At 47.6% G+C, this 10099-nt stretch overlaps 1 protein-coding gene across 1 annotated transcript in view; it reads left to right on the top strand.

The window, feature by feature from the left end:
* LOC107317673 (cytochrome P450 2J2-like) overlaps positions 1–10099 on the top strand; it is a 14205-nt gene that overhangs the window by 1545 nt on the left and 2561 nt on the right. Inside the window, exons 2-5 of the mRNA XM_015870619.1 lie at positions 4–118; positions 1195–1279; positions 2006–2192; positions 8137–8223. Coding sequence (XP_015726105.1) covers positions 4–118; positions 1195–1279; positions 2006–2192; positions 8137–8223 — 474 coding nt within the window. The remainder of the gene's footprint in view (positions 1–3; positions 119–1194; positions 1280–2005; positions 2193–8136; positions 8224–10099) is intronic.

The following is a 10099-nucleotide window of genomic DNA, read 5'->3' as shown; positions in this document are numbered from 1 at the left end:
CAGCAGAGAAGGTTCACCTTGACCACTCTGCGCAACTTTGGGATGGGGAAGAGGAGCATTGAAGAGAGGATCCAGGAGGAGTGCCGATTCCTCACAGATGCGTTCAGGGATGAGCAGGGTGAGGACCATTTCCCTCAGCTGTTGCACTGAAGGCAGAACCCAACTTGGCGCACTGTAATTCCCCCTGTGCTCATTCCTGCTGAAAAATCACAGATTCCTTGAATCTTTACAGCTGGAAAAGCCCTCTAAGATCACCAAGTCCAACCCCAACCCACTCTCAGAACACCCACTAACTGTATTGCTCATTGCCACATCTATCCTTTACTTGAAAACCTCCAGTGATGGTGACTCTGGCAACCTGCTCCTAATACTCATCCCGAATGCTCTCATGGAGCAACTTAAGGCCATTATTCCTTGTGCAGTCACTGTTACCTGAGAAAAGAGGCCAACCCACACCTCACTCCAACCTCTTTTCAGTGAGTTTGTTCTCCTTGGAACCCCTTCTTCTCTAGACTGAGCCTTCCAGTTCTCTCTTCAGCTGGCTATCAGAGTTGTGCTCCAGAAACTTCACAGCTTCATTCCCCTTCTCTGGGTGCACTCTGGGGCTGCAATGCCTTTCTTGAAGAGAGGGGCCCAAAACTCTACTCACCACTCTAGGTGTGGCCTCAAAAGTGCCAAGCTCAGTGAGTTCACCTGCTATGATGCTATTTCTGACATAAACCTGGATGCCATTGGCTTTCTTGGCCACTGGGCACACACTACTGGCTCACTTTCAGCCAGCTGCCAACTAACACCCCAAAATCCTTTTTCCTCATCTCACAAGCAACGTTAGTAATGTGCCATCATCCTCAGTTCCTTCTACAGGTATTTTGCTCTCAGATTAACTGATAGTTACAGCTGTGTAACACTCAAAGCAGTATTCTTAGCCCACCTTTGTCTATTGCACCTTTTGAGACATCTAGAAAATTCCATGAACCTGTTAACAGCACTATTCTTAATTAATTCTTATGGTGTTGGCTCTTCTGCAGCCATTTCAAATCAAGCCATTTCAAATTGAACATTTCCAAACAACCATCTCCAAGCAGGTGCCCACTGAATACCATTCATTTCACTTACTGAATATTTTCCCTCCAATGATGGCACTTCCTTCCTCTTTTCTGTGAAGAATTGATTGTTCCCTTTTTCCTTCTCCAGGAAATCCTTTCAACCCTCACCTTAAAATCAACAATGCTGTTTCAAACATCATCTGCTCCCTGCCATCGGGCTCAGAAAACAGAATGTCAGAGCCACATTAACAGCGAGGACTTCCTCAGCACCCCACACAGTCCTTCCCCAAGGGTTTTGGCATAACTTGTATCCTCATCCCTCCAATGGAAGCCCCAAAACTAGTGTCCATTCTGAGCTCATAAATGGACACATCAGCCGCTCAGGTGGGGAATATGGTTTGTTTCTTCAGCCCTCCTGATCTCCAGTCCCAGCCTGTGGAGGGTTTGCTCCACATGCCTGCCTTTACCATTCCCTGGCAGGTAGCTGTCAATGAGTCCGCTCTCTGAGGGATTCAGGTCTTCCTTATGTTTGCTGATCACATTGCACACAAAATCTTTTAAGAGCTTCCCATTTTTGATAACGGTTTGGTGGGATCCAGGAAGGTACTTTACTATGGAGGGGAAAAATGTGTACAGCTTTGGAAAGAAAAAGAGAAGAGCAAATTGAATACAGGACTGAAAACCCCTTCTGTTTTTCAAGACCTGAAAAGCCTGCAAAGCCACAACATTACACTGCGAGAGTAGAAGAAATTAACTCATCTCCATAAGAGCATGACAAAGGATTGATGTCTCCATGGTGAAAGAGGCCAGCTCTCAGGGGCAATGGGCATGGCCCTGAGCTGCTGGACCTGAGGCACTGCTTGGACAGTGCTGTCAGACATGGGGTTCAGATTTCCAATGATTCTGTGTGGAGCCAGGTACTGGATGTCATGGCTATGTGGGTCCCTTCCCCAAATTAGGATACACTCTGAATCTAAGAAAGTTGCTCGAGGTTTTGCCACTGACTGCAAAGAAGAAAGGACTGGCCTGCAAAAGTGCACGCTGTCTGTGCTGGGGACAGAAGGGCTGTACCTGGCTCATTATCTTCCCATGGAGGGTAACAGTCTCATCCATCAGCCGCAGCAAGTTTTGGAAGTCCTCATCATGGTATTCAAACCGGTTGCCTAAAGGTGATGAGCACGATGAATGTTCTGAACAGCATTGTTGACTTTTAAAGGTGAGGGTTGAAAGGATTTCTGGAGAAGGAAAAAGGGAACACAATCAATTCTTCCAGAAAAATCGAGAAAGGAGAGGCCATCATATGGAGGGAAATATTCAGATAAGTAGAAATGAATGGTATTTCAGTGGGCACCTGCTTGGAGATGGTTTTTTGAAATGTTCAATTTGAAATGGTTGATTTGACAATGGCTTTGCGAGAAGAGCCACACACCATAAGAATTGAATTAGCAATAGTGCTGTTAACAGGTTCATGGAATTTTCTAGATGTCTCAAAAAGGTGCAAATAGACAAAGGCTGGGCTAAGAATACTGCTTTGAGTCGGTTACACAGCTGATACACTATCAGACTTAATCTGAGAGCCAAAATACCTTGTAGAAGGAACTGAGGATGAGTGCCAACATTAAGCTAACGTTGTGTGTGAGATGAGGAAAAGGATTTGGGAGTGTTAAGTTTTGGCAGCTGGCTGAAAGTAGCCAGTAGTGTTGTGGACCCAGTGGCCAAGAAAGCAATGGCATCCAGGTTTTATGTCAGAGAATTAGCATCATAGCAGCGTGAAACTCACTGAAGCTTGGCACTTATTGAGGCCACACGAGTCGAGTGAGTAGAGTTTTGGGCCCTCTCCTTCAAAGAAAGGTCGATTGCAGCCCCAAGTGCAACCCAGAGAAGGGGAATGAAGCTGGTGAAATTTTCTGGGAGCACAACTCTGATAGCCAGCTGACAGAGAGAACTGGAAGGCTCAGTCTAGAGAAGAAGTTGGTTCCAAGGAGAACAAACTCACTGAAAAGAGGTGGAGTGAGTGTGGGTTGGCTCTTTCTCAGGTAACAGTGACTGCACAAGGAATAATGGCCTTAAGGTTGCTCGCATGAAGAGCATTCGGGATGAGTATTAGAGCAGGTTGCCAGAGTCACCAACCACTGGAGGTTTCAAGTAAAGGATAGATGTGGCAATGAGCCAATACAGTTATGTGGGTGTTCTGAGAGTGGGTTGGGGTTGGACTTGGTGATCTTAGAGGGGCCTTTTCCAGCTTAAGATTCCAAAGGAATCCTGTGATTTTTCAGCAGGAATGAGCACAGGGGAATTACAGTGGCCAAGTTGGGTTCCGCCTTCAGTGGCAGACAGCTGGAGGAAATGGTCCTCACCTGCTCATCCCTGAACGCCATCTGTGAGGAATCGCACTCCTCCTGGATCGCTCCTCAGGCCCTCTTCCCCAGGCCAAAGTTGCGGAGGGTGGTCAAGGTGAACTTCCTCGGCTGCTTTTTCCACAGGTGCCCATGGAGAAGCAGCCTGACAGAAGCATTCTAAACAGTGGAGTGAAGGCAGATGCCTTCAGCAAGGGGGAGAATATAGAGGACACCTGGCTTGACAGATAAGACTCAACCCAAGCGTGGTTGGGTACCTCCACTCAAGAGTGAAGGCAAAAACATGCCATTGCCACCACTTTCCTTTCTAGCGCATGAAAATGATCAATTCTTTGAGTGTGCATTTCAGATACAAATCTCTATTGATAACTCACCAAATCTGTTGAAGACTTCCGTATTCATAGGAAACTCTGGGCGATCTATGAAGTTCTCTCCCTGGGTCACAAGGGCTTCCTTGATCATTTGCACCCCACTTACGATCACAAATGACATGCTGCCTACTTGCATGCTGAAGATGTCTCCATGTTTCTCAGTAATCTGGGATGAGTAAAGAAAATAAACCAGGACTGACTTACAATGACTACTTTCTTCTGGGATAGGGACAATCCTAGAATCCTCAAACCTGCAGGCAGGGACAGTCAGCACTTGAACACATGGCATTGTACTATATCTTGCCCAATGAGTGTGGCTTCTGTATTCCAAGGCAAACATCATCCACATTGCCACTGATCGTCACTGAACCTCCTGCTCACTCATGGAGAGTTCTCTGCGGGTCATGGGACTGAATTGGCCCCCCTCCCCTCCCCTTACCTTTCTGCACTGCGGCCACGGGGTCTTTGGCAAACATCAACTGCACGTTTCCCACGAAAGGAAAGGAAAAAGGTCTGGGCGGGAAGTCCTTGGGCTTTCTCCTCCTCATGTAGTCAGAGACGAGCAGGAAGACAAAGAGGAGACGAAAAGCATCTGCAGGGAATCGCTGTCCGCAAGGGAATTCCCCCCCCAGCGCAGCTGGTGGCGGCTGCAGCGTGGCACAAACGCACAGGGGCTCAAGGCTTGCTTTGGGCTGCCCTTCCTCCCCCCGCCGCCTGACACCGGCCGCTCCCGGCCTCCTGCTGTCCTTCCCTCCCCTTCCCTGCGATGATTAACGCTGCCGTGCGCGCTGTTTTTGCTGCCGGCTCAGAACTGCCCGTTCCCGTATGCGGTGGCGTGCGGCTGCTTCTGTTTGGGGGCGTCAGCTGCGCTGCGGAAATGAGGAAGTGAGAAACGAAACTGATGCGTTCCCTGTTTCCACTTTAACAAGTTAATTCCGTGCTCTACTCGGATGCTAAACTATCCCACTCAACAAATGTTCCCTTCGCTCCCATGAGGCAGCATTAATCCTAGAACAATAGAATCCATGGAGGTTGGAGGAGCTCTGCTGCCATCTAGTCCAACTGCTCTGCAGTGCACAAGGAAACCACGCTAGTTCAGGCTGCCCAGGCTGATCCAGCTTGCCTTAAATCCTCCAGGGCTGAGGCATCAAGTGGGCATCACTAGGTGAAGCTGTTCAGTGCCTCATCACCTCATTATATAAGCTTTCCCCTGTATCTGACCCAAAGTCTACTCCTTTCATTGATTGGAAGCCCATTTCCTTTTTCTATCACCAAGGCCCTGCCTGAAAGTGTTCCCTTCTTTCCTGTACTCCCTTTTAGAGACTGAAGGCTGCTACAGACCTTGAGGCCCCTTTTCAGGGCTTTACACTATTGGCAGGAAAGGAATGCATGAAGGGCTTACCGGGCGTACGAGTGAAGTAAATGAAGCTTTACAGTAAGATTAGATGGGGACAGATGTCAGTGCAATGGGAGAAGAAAAAAGCTTGGAGATGCTATCAGGCCAGAGGTTGCTCACAAACCTGATCCTCAATTACAGTGAAAGATACGTTGCTTCCCTGATTCCCTCCTACCAAATAAAAATGTTTGAGACTGTGTGGTGAGCAGATATCAGGAAGACCAAGGCAAAAATAATGAAGTACCTCAGCCTTCTCCTTGTTTGCTGTTACAATCTGCTGTGTCACTCCCACTACGGGGGTTATGCATTCCTAGACTTCCCTTTATCTGCTTGAGGTGCCTGAAGAAGCCTTGCTTGTGCTTTCTGACATCATCTCGCCAAGTTCAGATCAACGCTGGGCCTCTGGCTTTATGACCCCACATCTACACAGCCAAGCAGCTTCCTTAAACACTTCCCCTGATACCTGTCCTCATTTCCAATCGTTGTGCATTTTCTCTTACTCTTCGCTTTGAACCAGCAGGTCAACAGTCGCCAGCCACCCCTTCCTTTCCTGATTTGCTTTACACCGTGTCATCAGCTTGTATAAAAAGCAAGGAGGAAGAAAAGGAAGACTGCAACCATTTATTGGTTCCCATGAGCAGTATGGGTAAATAAGTAAGCAATAAAGCAGGCAGGGAAGTTTGAGTAAGTCAGGGTGAGAGGTGCATAGCATGCTGGTGTTTGTGCCTGTGTCAAATCCAAAGGAAGTTATCTCGCCACTGCAGAACAGTGGCTGCTCTAACTAGTTCGAGGCACAGCCACAGATCCATGCTAGGGCACGAGGGCCAATGGTCATGCCCTGTCTGAATTTGAGGTCGAGGATGGTGTCTGGGGGAGCCTGGAAGGTGAATTTCTGAGCAGAGCCCGTGAAGAAGAGGGAGAGCTCAGCACGAGCCAGGATCTCACCCAGGCAAGGCGCGCTTCCCGCAGAGACAGCCCCATGCATCCATTTCAGCCTGCGATAAAAGCTCAGCACCACCCTCCTGTGGGAAATCAACCCTGCCACAGCCCTTGCTCCCTGATGCATCTGGAAAGCAGCAACAAAGGGCATCAAACTGATTCTATCTTACTATAGAAATGGCATAAAAGCCTCCTTTTCCTGATTGACCGTTCTTCAGGAAATGCTCGGGTTAAAACTGTGAGGTGTTTCCCACTCCTTCTTGTCAAACCATCCCACCAAGACGATAGGTTTTTGCCAATCAAACAGTGGCCCTGAGACAAGAAAAGAACAATCACTTTGCACTCTCTCTGCCACTGCTAGCATGAGGGGATTTTTTTACCCTTCCACGTCCAAATCTTACAAACAGTTTTCCACTTTTTTAATATGTGGCCATGTTATGCCTTCTTCTTGACTATTCAGATATGCAATGAGTATATATCCACACTTTCTCTCACAAACGTTCTATTGCTAAAAGATCGTTAAGTGAAATGTCTGAGGGCTCTGTCGCTCCTGATATGCATGGATGCACACACATGGAATTCAGTGTTGGGTATGGAGAATGCAATGTGCTGGAGAGCAGTGTTGGAAGGCAAAACAACGTGATACATGGGAAGTGAGCTTCTGTAAGAGCTTCTGTCCCTGCAGCAATAGCGAAAAATGGTGTCTCCTGATCAGACCTCAAGGATCAGAAAATGAGGTTTACTTGGGTACGGACAACCAGCCAAGAACTGTGTCCTTCGAAGCCTCTCTTGGCACATTAAAAGGGCTAATGTGTCCTTTCCTCTGTACTTCGTGGGATGACAGCATTGGTGTAGGGCATGTTGTTCCTCGTCCTCCAGAGCTGGCTGCCTGAACTGCCCAATAACCAGCTCGATCTCAGCTTGTACACGGGCTGTTTGGAAAGAGCAGCAATCTTGATGGTGCAGTAACAGCAGAGAACCCCTGGGACACCATAGATTGTTTTTGCTGTGAGGGTCCTGCACGGAACCATCCAGGTCAATCTGTGCCCCTGTTGCGGACTTGTGGCAACTCTCCGCATGCTTCATCACCTCCAGCTACTAGTGCTGTGCGAGCCCCTGTTGCCTTGCTGGACAGCCACAGAGGTCTCCAGTCTCGTGGTGCAAGTGGGCAATTTGCCTCTTCATCCCACGAAAAAGAATTAGAACATAACTAGGACAGCAGTTTTAAAGCACTGATGTTAAACCTTAAACACACAAAAAAAGCAAATAACTGCACTAAATTGTCAGGAAACAGAATACTTGAACTTCTTCCTTCAATAAAAGATGACAAGTGTCATCAAGAATACAAGGCCTACCATTTTGAAAGGACAGCCCCATTTGTATTCTTGCTACCCTTGAATTTCTGGGTATACAGCCATATACAGCAGGGCCCAGCGGATGTGTGGAGGTGTCCCTCAGTCCCAGCAAAAAAACAGGTCACCGAGTGCATGCTGCAGCTGTATCCTCACAGAAGTCACGCCACTGGGCTCAGAAAATCCAAGTGTTAGTGCCACATCAACAGTGAGGACTTCCTCATAAAAAAGCAGATTCATCTGCCCCCAGCAGTTTTTGCTAGAAGCTGCAGGCCCCTGCATCCCAATCCCTCCAATGGAAGCCCCAACTGACATTTATGCTAAGCTCATAATGGACACTACCAGCAGCTCAGGTTGGGGAATATGGTTTTTCAGCCCTGCCTGATCTTCTAATCCCCACTATGGAAGGTTCTGCTCCACATTGCTGACCTTGGCCATCTCCTGCAGGTAGCTGTCAAATGAAGTCCCGCCTCTGAGGGGTTCAGGTCTTCCCATTATGTTTGCTGATCTTCTCACACCAAGCTTTTCATGAGCCTCCCGTTCTAGAATGGTTTGGTGAGATCCGGGAAGTATTTTAATTAACTGATGGAAAAAAGACATACAGCTTTGGAAAGAAGGAGATGAGCAAATTCCAAGAAGGGTTAAAAAATTCCTGCTGTTCTCAAACCTGAATAGCCTGTGAAGGCACAGCCCTACATTGTGGACGTAGATGGGATTAATTTATCTCCAGAAGCAGAATTAGAAAGGATTGCCATCTCCATGGTGAGAGTGCCACTGCATTCCAACTCAACAGCCAGTGTGCTCACATCAAGTGGTCCAGGAGTGGTGATGAACAGGAAGGCGAGCCAATGTGAACACAGGCACAAGGAAATATGGGCTGATACATCCTTTTAAATGAATGAGGAATGGCAGCAAATGTCCTTGTACATTAGCTCTTGCTTCATTCCCATGACCTCTCATACGGACCCAGCCCAAAATCTCTCTGCATTCAGTTCCTTCCAAAGCACTTGGGAAAAGCAGCTGGGCATAGAACTGGCTTTGCTGATCCAGGGGCGACTGCTGAATCTCACATCTTCACAAGGACAATGCAAGGATGGAGAGGCACCACACAGCTGTGGGAACCCAGCAAAAGGAAATTCTCAGTGGGAACAGCCTTGATCTAACCAAGATCAAGGACTCATTGTGCAAAAGCTCTCAAACAATGGGACTGGATGTTCACGTATTTCTGTGTGGAGCCAGGGACCTGGAATTTGGAGGGCCCTAATGATTTTTCCCCAAATTGAGGTAATATATGAATCTAAAAAAGTGGCTCCAGGTTTTTCGCAACTGACTCCAGAAGAAACGATGGCCTTCGCAAATCTGCTTTGCTGTCTGTGATGGGACGGGAGGGCTTGTACCTGGCTCATTATCTCTCCCTTGGAGGGTAACAACTTCATACCATCATTCGCAGCAATTTGGAAGTTCATCTTGGTATTCAACCGGTTGCCAAAGGTGACGGAGCAGATTGACGTTTGAAACAGCAATTGTTGATTTAAGGTGAGGGTTGAAAGGATTCCATGGAGAAGAAAAGGAACAATCAATTATTTCCTATCTCCACAGAAACATGGGAAGAAAAGGTGCCATTATCAGAGGAAACATGAACAACGTGAAATGAATGGTGCTGGGTGGGCACCTTCTTGAGTTGGTTTGTTTATTTTGGAAAGAAAGATTGAAATCGCTGCAGAAGAGGCAAACACCTTACGGAATTAATTGAGAATATTGGGTTTAACAGGTCCATGGAATTTTCTAGAGGTTTCAAATTCAGCAGAGGACAAAGGTGGGTACTCTTGTACTGTTTTTGAGTTGATACACAGCTGCATCTATCAGTTAATCTGAGAGCAAAATATCCTGTAGGAGGAAACTGGGATGCTGCAGCTTGCCCAACTGCTTAAGGGAAGAGCTCCTCACCTGATCATCCCTGAAGCATCCGTGAGGAATCGGCATCCTCCTGGATCCGCTCCTCCAGGCTCCTCTTCCCAAGGCCAAAGTTGCGGAGGTGGTCAAAGGTAACCTTCTCTCTGCTTCCACAGTGCCCATTGGAGGAGACCCAGCCCTGCCAGGAGATTCCACAGTGAGCAAAGGTAGATGGCTTCAGTACGAGGCAGAAGCAGGAGGTTATCTGCCTTCGATAAAGAAGGTCAGCCCTGCTGTGAATCTGCTCTGTGACAATGCAAAGCCATGGCACCCCCCTTCCTGCACATTTAATTGGGTCAACGCTTTGACTTGTGTTTCAGATGCGTGTCACTATGGTAACTCACCCAGTTTGCTGAGAGTTCTGTATTTGCAGGAAAAGTCCGGGCCGATCCATGAAGTTCTCTCCCTGGGTCACAAGGGCTTCTTGATCAGTGACAGCCAATTGACGCCACAAATGACATGTGCCCACTTGCGTGGCTGAACGATGTCCCATGTTTTTCAACTAAACGGGGATGAGATACAGAAATGAAAGCAGGATTGATTTTGCAATGATTTCATTTCTGCCTAGAACAGGGAAACACTGGTATCCTGCCCCACAGGTTGGACCAGAAGAAGCTGCAGGGAAATGGGCAAACTGATCTGGGAAAAGATGTAGTATAGTAAATTGCAAAATTGTTGGCCTTAT

This window comes from Coturnix japonica, chromosome 8, assembly GCF_001577835.2.
Source record: "Coturnix japonica isolate 7356 chromosome 8, Coturnix japonica 2.1, whole genome shotgun sequence".
NCBI lineage: Eukaryota > Metazoa > Chordata > Aves > Galliformes > Phasianidae > Coturnix > Coturnix japonica.
This window is presented reverse-complemented; position numbering and strand designations above follow the sequence as displayed.